Genomic DNA, 13,643 nt, shown 5'->3' with positions numbered 1-13,643 from the left:
TGGTTTCTAGGAAACAGATCCCTTAAAGGTATTTATTCTTCCTGCTTTAACCTACCTTTTAGTATGGTCAGAAGAAGCTGAAAAATGCAGTGACATCATCTTACAGACAGTATCTGTGTCCTGTCTGGTTTAGATATTGAATGCATCTGACAGTAGTAGTCCTTTTCTGTTCTGCTCTGCTCTGACAGTGTTGCTCCTCCCTCGACCTATTCCTCCTCTCACATCACTGTATGTTACCAACACCAAAACCAGACCTCAATATATTTGACAGTTTAACGCCGAGAGAGATAAACCTCTGTTATTCTGGTGGGTTTTCTTTTTAATACACTTTTACACAATCGTCATCCAGTAAATAAGGGATCTTGTTAAAAAGGCTCTCACACGCCTCATGGAGGCTCTATAATTAATATTCAAATGACAACCAGTTGGTTATAAATATTCTATGGATGTTTTTATACAAGATTTTTGAGTTAGACTGTTCTGGATGTCATAATTATTTTTTCCTAAACCTTTATTTGTGTCATTATTGATTTTGTATTGAGCTAAACTTTGTAACGATTGTTGTCTGCAAGGTACCTTAAATACTGATTGACATGTATTTGGGGCTGTAATTAATACCTGTGGAGTTGGTTAAATAATGGTGAACATTGGTTTAATCTCTGGGCCGAATTATTGTTCTGCCTCCAGCAGTCTCTCAAATGCCCTCGCAAAGTCATTTTCCACCAGCAGGACTTCTTTAGTGCACACTTGACAGTCAGAAGGGGGGCTGCTGTTCATCGATTACAGTTCAGCTTTCAACACTGTTGTCCCCACCAGACTTGCTGGTAAGCTGATTGAACTGGGACTGAACACCCCCCTGTGTGCTCAGATCTTGGACTTCCTGACCATCAGGGACTACACTCCCCTCCCTGCAGGACTTAAACACCAAGAGGTGCAGAAACAGGGCCTATAGGATCATGAAGGATCCTCACCACCCCAACAACGGACTGCTCCAGCTGTTGCGGTCAGGCAAGCGCCTCTGCAGTCACGCAGCCAAAACAGAAAGACTGAGACAGAGTTTCTTTCCTCAGGCCAGCAGGCTTGTTAACACTGATCTCACTAGGGCCCCCATTTAAGTTCCACATACTCATCATCTCATGCACACATATGTAAGTGCCATAGCAACAACATACATTTCTTTTCTAATTTTCATATTTTTATATATATTAAAAATATAAATTTATATCTTAATATTATTGTAAATATTGTTATTTCTTTTGTATTGTTATTGCTTTTTGTTATTCTGCCCCAAATCCAAAAGTCCGTAAATGAGCAAAAGTCCAAGGAACACTATCTAAGGAACAATGTCCAATAAACACATGAAACACTTGAGAAGGGCTGGAACACTTGACACAAACTGATGAAGACGATCTGACAACAGAACAAAGGAAGCACACAAACTTAAATACACTCAGGTGAGGGGAGAAAATGAGAGACAGGTGAAACTAATCAGGGCAAATACTGTATTCAGCCTTTCTTCCAACCTAAACTCAGCGTACTGCGCTGCACCAGGTTTGTGCTGCGTTCGATGAACTCCAGAATAGTAATAATTAGTTGGTCACACCCAGGTGTGGTGGGAGGTTGAACTTGAGTTTGCGCCCAGTTACAGAAAAAATGGGGCTCATGTTGTTGCTTTCAGCGTATTCATCTCAGTGTCCCCTGGTTGTTTGCCACCACTCGGGGCAGCAAAGAGGCAGGCTTTAAAAACCTACACATAGTGTCTTTAACCTGCGTTTTCCTTTAGACAGTGTTACCTCATTCTGCATGTAGTCGTCGCTGGTCGATTCAGCTGAGACGTCTTCTGTTGTACAACTGGAACTTTTACCTGTAAGTATTAAAGTTGCTGATGATTCTGAAACTGCTGCTGCCCCTTAATTAGTTTCACCATACAAATTATACATGAACTGAGAGGACTGAATATTTAGACAGAATCAGACTTTTCATATTTGTTTTGTCTTTTGGATTGAAAATGACAGATTAGACTCTGCTTTGAAGGTGAAAGTTGGAACTTGTCATTTTCTCCAGCAGTGTCAGGTCGACAGCAAAGCTGGTTTAGTTATTTTAAGAGCTGCTGTTGGTTGAAATCTGCCACTTTTACTCTTCAACTGGTGAACTGTGGTATCACTGGATATACGCTGTAGATTTTAATGCCTGAAAATATAAATTATTACGAGTCCAGACTTTTTTTCTTGGTGTGTTTGATCACCAGTTATTTATGTATTTATTTGCTTTTTGTTTCCATGGAGTCTTGTGTTTGAAGCATCATCCAGTTGGTTTCTCATTGATGTGGATTTGCTGCTCATGTGAATCCTCCCACAGTGTTTCATTAGCAGCTGTAACCACAGTGACTCTGATAAAACAGGAATTAGCAGAATCCATCTGATATGAAGCTGTGGTTTGAATCCCACTTCCCTCCTCTTTGAAGAGCAGTCAGATATCTGTGTTCAGGATTTTGTACAGCCTCTTCTACACTTTGTATCACTGTGTGTCTAGAGCACAGTAGTAGAGAGCTGTGTCTGCCAGGGTTAGGCCTCTGATGGTCAGTTTAGTTGATGTTCGTGATGTTTGAGATCCATATCGATTATCAGGAATATAATTTTCACTGCTCAGTGATCTTGCTCCTTTCCAGAGTATAAACTGAGGTGCCTGAAGGTCAGAATGATGTCTGTACCAGTGAAGGTAAATATTGTTGTAAGTTGTCTCATATTGACATGTGAGTGTGACAGATTCTCCTTCTCTTTTACTGACTTTATCTCCTACAGGAGAGATTTTGTCTCCAGATATTAGTCCTGGAAAAAGTAGAGAAAATGAAGCCGTTAGACTAACATTGTTCATGAGGCTGAGAGGAGAAGACAGTGGAAAATGTCAGCTGTACAGTGTTACTCTGTGGACAGAAACAGCAAAATACAAAACAAGTAGAATTCAATTAACTAATTTTTACAAGATGATGAAAATATGGTGTGCAGTCTTTCAGAGCAAAGAAATGAGAAACGTTCTGAAATACAGGTTGTGTATATCTGGTTGATGCAGCAGGTTAAACAAAACTTAAATCTCTGTTCTTAAACTCACCTGTAAAGTGAGAGAAAAGTAAAAAGAGGTAAAGCAACATGTCTTTGGAGTTGTTAAAGCCAGACAGCCAGCAGATGAGCAATGTTCTTCCACTGCAGTAGAATGAGTAAGAAATAATGTCATTGGTTGAGTTGAAGCTCAATGGGCGGGGCCAATCACCTCTTGATGTTATTTTTTCAGTTCCTCTCATCAGTTCAATGAACGTATCGGTTTAACAGTGTGTGCCTCCCTCTAGTGGACGTTGTGGAGTATTCTGTTGTCTTTGCTCCAAAGGTTTTTGTACAGAGTCTTGGTGTTTCCTGTCACTGTGGGCTGCAGAGCACAGTAGTACACAGCAGAGTCAGACAGCTGAAGCTTCTGGATCTTCAGTGAAACTGATCTTAAGGTGGAATCCAGTGTGGATGAAAATCTCTCCTTAAACTCGTCTGGTGTGTTAAAGCTGCTCAGTATGAATTTGGGGCTGTTGTCTCCATCCTGTTTGTACCAGAAGAGATAATTATTTGTTGAACTGCTGTTATATTGACAGCCAAGTGTTACTGCCTCTCCTTCAGTAGCAGTCACATCTTCTTTTGCTTGCAACACGTTGTCTTTTTGTGCTCTGCATTCTGTAAAACAGCAACAAACAGTATCAGTGTGCTGTTAAAGAATCATGTCAGTGTTGGATTGATGTCAAAGAAACAGAGTTGTGTTCATACCAAGGCACACAGCAGCCAGCAACACCGAGATGAACAGAGGCGTCATGTCTGCAGTGTTGAGTAACTGTAAGCTACAGCGAGTATAAAGAAGGCTGTGATCTCTGTTGAGTCTTCATCAACACTAAGTTGGTGGATCAGAAGGAGGAGCCTGATCACAGTGACAGGGCTCATTCACAGCCCTGTGTTATTCCCCGACTGACAACTTTACACTCAACACATTTTACTCTCTCTCCTTTCCGAGTATAACTTGTCTTGTATGTAGGCGTCATTGTGTAAGCACTTCCTTCACACACTGTGGAGTGATATATGCACAATCGCTTAACCTAGGTACTTTTCAGGGAGGAGTAGAGGAATAAAACACCAGAACACCTGCTTAGCTTATTCAGAACACATGCAGCCGGCATTTATTTAACAGTAATACTGAACACTGTACAGTTCTCTGCAGTTGGTTAACCAGTCCTTCCCACAAAAATATTCCTTAGTCCAAATACTTTGAGACAGGTTGGGTTTTTTAGTTTTAAGTTGGGAAACTCTGTCTTATCCTTCCCCCTTCAACCAACTCAGGTTGAGGAGAAATTAAACCAAAATAAATTCAGAGCTCTGCGAAAATAACAAACCAAATTAAATAAAACTAATGTTCATCTACCTGGGTAGTGTGTGTTTTTTCTTTAAATAGAGTGTGGTGAGATCTCAGTTCTTGAACAAGAGATGCAAAGTGAATCAGTCCTCTTGACTGTTGAGACGCTCCTCTGCACCCCCACTGTGTGTCCTCTGCTCTTCTGTCGTATGGCCTCTGTTGGTCTATTGTATGTCCTTCGACGTTTTGTCCAATGAACAGACTATTTTCTCTCTCTCTCAAATCATCAGGTACAAAAAAACAACAACCGGAAAATGGAATACACAATTATTAAATCCTGTGCTGAACTTTGACCAATCACTCCTCGCGACCTGTTTTGGGACAAATGTCGTATAGAAGAACCCTTAAAAGCAACTATTTCTTTTATGCTCTGCGTTGCTCATTTGCTTTCTGCTTTAGCATGCTAACATTTTGCTCTCATGTTCTACTCCCTCTCTAACCGGCAAGCGCCGTTGCTTTTGTTTTTTTCCTCTGCAGCGCCACCACTGCCCCCAACTGGACCAAAATAGCTACCGCAGATGGGAAAAAGCAAAACAAGTTCACCCTGATTAGAGGCTATTTTGAGTGGCTTTCAATTGGAAATGTCAGCTGACCTGTTTTACAACTGCTACAGATTTGATGAGTGCCCTCGCTTAATAGTTGCTGATTGTTCTGAATTTCCTACCTCCTAAGTTTTTTTATTTATAAAAATGGCAGGTAAACTGAGAATGAATATTTGAACTCTGAATTGTTATCTTTTCAGATATATTATTTTGTTTCTTTTGGGTATAAATTGGGTGTTCTAAGGCTGCAATTAATTTGTGATTTAATCCTACCTGACTGAATATTTTTTGAATCGTGTACTAACTTTGATATTTCTGTCATCAGTATTACATTTACACCTAGTGACTTTGTCTTACTTTATCTTAGTTTCAGTTTAACATACCATAAAAACAGGACAGGAGCTCAAGGTGCAGCCGTGGGGGGTGGGGGGAGGACTGTCTGGTTTGGGGACCTCAGAATTGCTTTTCTGCTATTTGCAGATGATGTGGTTCTGTTGGCTTCATCAGACCATGACCTCCAACATGCAGTGGGGTGGGTAGCAGTTGAGTGTGAAGCAGTCAGGATGAGAGCCAGCACCTCCAAGTCTGAGGCCGTGGTTCTCTGCTGGAAAACGTGATTGCTACCCCGGGTTGGGAGTGAGTTGTTGCCCAAAGTGAGGGAGTTCAAGTATTTTGGGGTCTTGTTCACCAGTGAGGGTAAAATGGAGTGTGAGATCGACAGGCGGAGTAGTGCGGCGTCAGTAGTCATTCAATAAAATTGTATTAAATGTATTTATTTATATAGCGCCAATTCATAACAGAAGTTATCTCATTGCACTTTTCCTACAGAGCAGGTCTAGACCGTACTCTTTATAAAATTATTTACAGAGACTGAACAAATCCTACCATGAGCAAGCACTTGGTGACAGTGGCAAGGAAAACTTTTAACAGGCAGAAACCTCGCCAGAACCAGACTCAATGGTGGGCGGCCATCCACAGGCATTGTACCAGACCATCGTGGCGAAGAGAGAGTTGAGCCAGAAGGCCACACCTTCGATTTACCAGTTGATCTACGTTCCAGCCCTTACCTATGGTCATGAGCTTTGGGTAGTGACCGAAATAATGAGGTCGTGGATACAAGTGGCCGAAATGAGTTTCCCCCGCAGGGTGTCTGGGCTCAGCCTTAGAGATAAGGTAAGGAGCTCAGACATCTGGAGGGAGCTCTGAGTAGAGCCGCTGCTCCTTCATGTAGAAACAAGCCAGTTGAGGTGGTTCAGCATCTGATCAGGAGCCGCCTGAGGGCCTGCTTTTGGAGGTTTTCTGGGCAAATCCAACTGGGAGGAGACCCAGAACACACTGGAGAGATCATGTATCTCATATGGCTTTGGAACACCTCGGGATCCCCCAGGAGGAGCTGCACAAAGGTACTGGGGAGATAGTTGTCTGGACTACCTTGCTTAGCCTGCTGCCACCACGACCCAGCCCTGGAGAAGTGGCAGAAAATGGATGGATAGATGGATGTCATATTATAGGGACTGTCCAGAGCTTCTGCAGAAAAGGGGTAGAACAGGAATCATATTCATAACACATAAGGATCTCCACCTCCAAAACCAGCTCAGTGGTGTCGTCAATTCCAAATGGGATATTCCACTGAGACTGCATTGAAGGAGCCGTTCCCACCAGTTTACCGCAGTGACAGTAGAGGCTTCAGTGTTACATTGTACAGCAAACACGCAATCAGGTCCTTTATAGACTATTCAACCGGCTGGTTTATGTGCTTTGATCTCTCAAGCTAGAGGTCTTCACTGGTCCAGAAATTTGTGCCCAAACCCAAAAAGTCCCAGAAATGTACTACCAGGAACAGAAGCCGCAACTCGTTTAGAATCAGCTTTGCAGTTTTATGATTACAAATCAACAAACTTGCTGTCCATAATTTCTTGCAGTACAATCAGATGCAAAAGTAAGCATTTAAGGGAGATGAATTAAGGTGAAATTAATTTCACATATGTATATGTTTATGTTTTTTGTTGGAGCAGCTTATAACCGCTCAGAATAATGTGATTTTTGGTGATATGCAGATGAAAAGACATCGAGCTGTATTCTTTTTAGAGATTACAAGATTGAATTTTCAAAAATTTGACACCTTTTCAGTATCTGACTGAACACTTGAGTTATAAGATATTGGACCCAGTGTGAACTGGTAAATGTCAGGAAAACAACATGAATTCGGTAAAATCAGTAAAAGTATGTTAAATACTTTTTTATAGTAGTATTCAGGAAAGCACAAATAATGAGATGGAAACGGATATTTCTTCTTGCTTGTTATTATTCGAAAATCAGCTCAGGAATGTGATGAACAGTGTGAGAGTGGAACTAAAGTGTTAAATCAGCAGCTGCAGCAGACAAGAAGCTGGCTGTTCACCTGTCTGTTCCCCTGTCTGTCTGTCTGTTCACCTGTCTGTCTGTCTATCTGTTCACCTGTCTGTCTGTTCATCTGTCTGTCTGTCTGTCTGTTCACCTGTCTGTGGCTGCAGGAGCTCCAGAGAGCTTCTCTGGCTGAGTGGGGGGGGGCGTGCAGTCTCCCCCGGGCCTGGCGGTTTGTGAACAGTAGCTACAAGAGGATGACGTCATTGTGGCTATTTCTTAGCATTATTGTACCTCAGCATAGTTAAGAAAAGGTTGCATCATCCTTAATTAATCTCTGATTTAATGCACCACCCGCTGAGCCCTCTAAGTGACACAAACCAAACGCACCCAACAGGTGCATGCTGGGTTTGGCTAAAGGCTAAAATGCTGACGTGGCTCCTCCAGGTGATTTCTACATTGGCTACATTGCTGAGGAACTTGTCCCTTCAGTGAGGCCTTTCTGCTGTTGGAGCCTCTTTCAGCGCAAAATGATTGGACACTTTGAGGAGCGCAGTGGAACAGAGAGGTGGACTGGTTAGACGGGGACACAGAGGCTAAGCAGACTGGTTACTGTGGGACAGACTGGAGACGCACAAGGTCTTTAGCATCTGTAAGAGAAAAGTGAAGTAAAACCTTTTCATACATCAGTGAATGTGCAGGTTTAAATGTGAGACGCCGCAGCAATAATGGCAGCCTGTTTACTTGTTTCTGGAACCAGAATTTCTCCAAAGGCTCTTGGAGGAAATGATTGTTAAAGTTTAATATATAGTCTTGGTAGGTTCTTAAAACTTAAATATTACCCTCAATTATAACTTTGTGTCTTTTCTCTACAAGATGGTTGATTGTAATTAATTTTCATAAATCCAACACATTTTCAGTATCTGACTGAACTCTTGAGTTTTAAAATACCGGAATACTGGTAAGTGTCAGGAAAAAAATACAAATTCAGTAAAATAGATGAAAGAATGTTAAATACACTTTACATGCATCATCTCAAACATATTATTTTAGCTAAATATATCTGTTAGACATGTTGTAGGTCAGATCTGACACATTACGAACTTCTTTCCATTTATTTGTTTCCATGGAGTCTTGTGTTTGAAGCATCATCCAGTTGGTTTCTCATTGATGTGGATTTGCTGCTCATGTGAATCCTCCCACAGTGTTTCATTAGCAGCTGTAACCACAGTGACTCTGATAAAACAGGAATTAGCAGAATCCATCTGATATGAAGCTGTGGTTTGAATCCCACTTCCCTCCTCTTTGAAGAGCAGTCAGATATCTGTGTTCAGGTTTTTGTACAGCCTCTTCTACACTTTGTATCACTGTGTTTCTAGAGCACAGTAGTAGAGAGCTGTGTCTGCCAGGGTTAGGCCTGTGATGGTCAGTTCAGTTGATGTTCGTGATGTTTGAGATCCATATCGATTATCAGGGATGTATTCGTAACTGCTCAGTGATCTTGCTCCTTTCAAGAGTATAAACTGAGGTGCCTGAAGGTCAGAATGATGTCTGTACCAGTGAAGGTAAATATTGTTTGCTGTTGTCTCATAGTCACATGTGAGTGTGACAGATTCTCCTTCTCTTTTACTGACTTTATCTGCTACAGGAGAGATTTTGTCTCCAGCTATTCGTCCTGGAAAAAGTAGAGAAAATGAAGCCGTTAGACTAACATAGTTCATGAGGCTGAGAGGAGAAGACAGTGGAAAATGTCAGCTGTACAGTGTTACTCTGTGGACAGGAACAGCTCAACTGTTCAGCGATTTCTGCTCTGAACTCCAGTTTACATAACTCTTTAGAAAAGAATAAAAACATGTTGTGCTTTCTATCTTACCAAAGAAAAGAGCAGCAAGAATAATCCACAGCCAATGTTCCATCTCTACAACAAGGTTTAAGTCAACAGGAGAAACTAGCTGCTGTTCAACATTCAGTCTGAGAATTGTTCTCTTCACAGCAGCAGTTATTATTGACACAATGGTTGAACACAGTGCAGAAATAGTGCACCGCCTACTTGATAATGTCGCCCTCTAGTGGAGTTCAAAACTTCAGTACAACAGTGTGGAAAAAAGGCTTCCAGCAGCTTGTCAGTGTGTCAGCTTGTGTTTTTGTACAGAGACTGTGGGTTTGCTGTCACTGTGGGCCTCACAGCACAGTAGTACAGAGCAGAGTCTGTCACTGCAGCAGAGGAGATCTGCAGATCCATTCGGGTTTTATCCTCACTCACTTTAACAGACAGTCCAGAGACTGGATCTGCTAATATTTCTCCTGATTCCAGATGAGAAATGAGGAACTGCGGTGGTTTTCCTGGATGTTGTCGATACCAGAAGAAATTATCACTGATAGTTGCAGCTTTAGAGTATTTGTAGGACAGAGTAACAGTGCTGCCTTCTAAACTGAACTCTTGATTCTTGACTGGAGTGAGTTCTTCACAGCTGACACCTGAAGGAAGAGATAACTCTGTTATTTCAAGTTGTAAAAGACTCAATAACTGATTCACGTTCAATAGTTACTGGAATTTAACTTTTCCTTGCTGCATAATCTAACACACCTGTTAGAATGGATAGTAACAGTAGAGAAAGTCCATAATAGTCCAGTGACAGCATGTTGAATAAAGGTAATGTTTCTGGTTTGTGTATTGAACTCTGCTGAATATGGAAGTTCCTCTCTCTTCTATAGTTCAGTAACAGCTCAGCTCCTCCCTGAATCTCTCCGTCTCCTCATAGCTCTGTATTTTCACTTCTCTCAGTTACACTTCCTCCTGGTTAACAGACTAGTAGCAGCATGTTTTACCAGCTGGAGGTGGAAAGATGTTTTTTTGTGTTTTTCATAACGTTAGTTACAGAAAGCTAGCTATTCTAAAGAACCAATCACCTTTTCAGGGGTTTAAAACACAAGAAGGACCTAACTTAAGGATTTGAAAGTTTTTATCAATGAATCTGTTTTAATGTTGATTATCTCACCTACCTCTTATTGTGAGCAGAAATAAAGTCACAAACAGACTGAAGTTCACTGACAGCATCTTAAAGATAAAGAGAATCTGCCTGGTTTTTGTATGAAACACCACTGTGAAAGTTTGTGTCTTTTCTGTTCTTGCGTCACAGTTTTGCTCCTCCCTTAATCAGAATCAGAAATACTTTATTGATCCCTAAGGGGAAACTCTTGCTACAGCAGCTCACTATCACGCCAGTGCACACAGGAATAGAAGTACTAGGCAAAAAATATAATAATAATAATAATATATCCCTCCCTCCTTCCTCACACAACTCTGATAAATAGTGTGTTTGTCTCTGCTGTGGTGTTGCTAGTCACTAAATTTTCATCAGGTAAGAAGTAGCTGATAAGGTAACACTGACTGACACTTGAGAGAACATGTGAAGGTCCTGACTGAGTTAAAGTTTTACTCAGATGATGTACTACTATTCAATTACACATGACAACCATATGAATTACATATTAAATCCTTTACTCAAACAATATCATTCACATAATTACATTAGTGTCACATTTGAGGACTTATCAAATCATGAGAGGACTTTACAAAACTAAATCACCTTCAAAGTTGATTTTCATCTTCAAAGACGAAGATTGTTTGCATCTGTCAAATTCTCCCTCTATAGTTTCATGGTTGATCATAACTTGGTCATTCATGAATTTGTTTTGGTTCTGTAAATTATTTTATGGACCGTGATTGTTTTACAAAAAATTTAATTTCCAGACTGGATCCTATGTACTTGACAGATGCTGAGTCAGAACCTTGACAGATACCATCTAGGAAACTTAATTCAAATGGGTTCTTTGAGGAACCAGATTTCATACTGGTTGTCATACTTCTTCTTCAGCCATTCAGAGGTGGACTTGCTGGTGTGTTTTGGATCATTGTCCTGCTGCAGAACCCGACTTCGGTCCAGCTTGAGGTCACGAACAGATGGCCGGACGTTCTCCTTCATGAGTTTTTGGTAGACAGCAGAATTCATGGTTCCATTTATCACAGCAAGTCTTCCAGGTTCTGAAGCAGCAAAACAGCCCCAGACCATCACACTACCACCACCATATTTTACTGTTGGTATGATGTTCTTTTTCTGAAATGCGGTGTTACTTTTACGCCAGATGTAATGAGACACACACCTTCCAAAAAGTTCAACTTTTGTCTCGTCAGTCCACAGAGTATTTTCCCAAAAGTATTGGGGATCATCAAGATGTTTTCTGGCAAAAATGAGACGAGCCTTAATGTTCTTTTTGCTCAGCAGTGGTTTTCGTCTTGGAACTCTACCATGCAGGCCATTTTTGCCCAGTCTCTTTCTTATGGTGGAGTCATGAACACTGACCTTAACTGAGGCAAGTGAGGCCTGCAGTTCTTTGTTGATGTTGTTGTGGGGTCTGTGACAGTGATGCTGGTGCAGTCGTTGTCAGGACAGTTACAGATGCTGGACCAAAGAAAGAAGTCACTTCTGGGAGACTATTTAGACATTTTCTTTGTTGTCTTAATTATCATATTTATATCACATTTTCCATTTTTCAGCACCACTAGGATAGGTGCGTCAGCTAAAATCCTGTTGGCCTGCCGAGTAGTAGACCTAGACTACTCAAAGGTGTCTTGGGGGTTGAGGGGTGTGGGTGTTCCCTTAATCTTCTTAGCTTTCGTAAACCAGACTAAATATTTGAGCCTTAAACCTGATCGATGGATTTTCACACAGAAACTTGCAACATGAGTGTTTCAGCCGAAGTAACTATCAATGTGAACCCAAGTCCACTTCAGCTTTATAGCTGGTTATTTTGGAGTTGCTTGTGAGTAAACTGAGCGTAGCAGTGTCATCTGAAAATGACACCCATGAATTGATGCATCCATGGGTGGTTCCTGCATTGCTTTCTGCTACAGACGGGGGCCAAAGTAAAGGACAAAGCTGAATAAAAGAGTGGAGAAACACATCAGATGCAGCTGCTTCGGTGCAGCACAGCTCACTGAACGGTTTGGTGAGAATGGAAACGATGTGAATAAAATGCTGCGGCCTTTACAGTCACCTGATCTCAACCCAGTTTCACACCTGTGGAAGGTTTTTTGACCAATGTGTAAGACATCGCCCTCCACCACCATCTCCATCAGACCAGATGATATAATATAAACTTTCATCTTCAGATCTGTGTAGTGACGTCTGTCTCTGATGCTGTCTGTCCTTTAGCTTGTGTTTCTCTCTACCTGCTGTACTCAGGTCTGTCTGATCTCAGTGAGACGACCTGATTAAGTAAAGGCTGTATATATAACTGAGGGAACATCTTGTGGAGGAGGTGTTCATGATTCTAGACTGTATCATCACATATCACTGAAGGTTAACAGTGTGTGACTCCCTCTAGTGGACGTTGTGGAGTATTCTGTTGTCTTTGCTCCAATGGTTTTTGTACAGAGTCTTGGTGTTTCCTGTCACTGTGGGCCGCAGAGCACAATAGTACACAGCAGAGTCAGACAGCTGAAGCTTCTGGATCTTCAGAGGAACTGATTTTAAGGTGGAATCCAGTGTGGATGAAAATCTTTCCTTAAACTCGTCTGGTGTGTTCCCTTCGTCCCGTTTAATTCGGCTCAGCATGAATTTGGGGCTGTTGTCTCCATCCTGTTTGTACCAGAAGAGATTATTACTCGGGTAACTTGACTCAAATGTACAGCCAAGTGTAACTGTGTCTCCTTCAGTAGCAATGACATCTCCTGTTGGCTGGATCACTCTCTCTTCTCCTTTACACTCTGGGGAAGAAGAGATCATGCAGAGGAAGAGCTGAATCAATAAAGATGATTGATTAAAGGAGAACAGTCAGCAGGTTTAAAGAGTTACCTAGCCAGAGAGTCACAATCAGGATGTTTCTCAGCCAGTGTTTCATGTCTGCAGTGAGCGGGGAGGAGAGAGAGGAAGAACATTGATACTCTGATGGATTTGGGCCTTCACATCATTGGCCCTTCCTCTTCATCATCTGTTGAGGAACTCTCAACATTTACATCTCATTTAGCACGATGAAATCATTGTCATGGCTCTGAATGAGTGGATTTGGAGATCATGACAACATGTTTGTTAACCATATCTTATCAACAATGATAGGAACACAAACTGTGACAGTGTAGTCCCTCATTCGTCCAGGATTGTTCCATCGTAGAAAAAGTTTCAGTCGTAGTCATCTGGACAATGTTTTCAAAATCAAGACGTTTCGGCTCCCATCCGGAAGGCATTCTCAATTGTGTGAATTGTGAATAACTTCCGGATGAAACCTTTTCTACAACACAAACTGTGCCTAAAAAGG

At 41.5% G+C, this 13,643-nt stretch overlaps 1 gene segment (V, D, J or C); it reads right to left on the bottom strand.

Annotated features, from left to right (window-relative positions):
* Positions 1-12,769: 12,769 nt before the first annotated feature.
* On the bottom strand, positions 12,770-13,411 carry LOC122886670 (the record flags this gene model as incomplete). The annotated part of the segment is given in 2 exon segments: positions 12,770-13,095; positions 13,184-13,411. Coding segments are annotated over 2 exon segments (372 nt in total), but the record flags the coding sequence as incomplete, so codon positions are not given.
* Positions 13,412-13,643: the final 232 nt, after the last annotated feature.

This window comes from Siniperca chuatsi, linkage group LG13, assembly GCF_020085105.1.
Source record: "Siniperca chuatsi isolate FFG_IHB_CAS linkage group LG13, ASM2008510v1, whole genome shotgun sequence".
In the NCBI taxonomy this organism is placed as follows: Eukaryota; Metazoa; Chordata; class Actinopteri; order Centrarchiformes; family Sinipercidae; genus Siniperca; species Siniperca chuatsi.
Note: the sequence above shows the minus strand (reverse complement) of the source record. Positions and strands in the feature narration are given on the sequence as shown.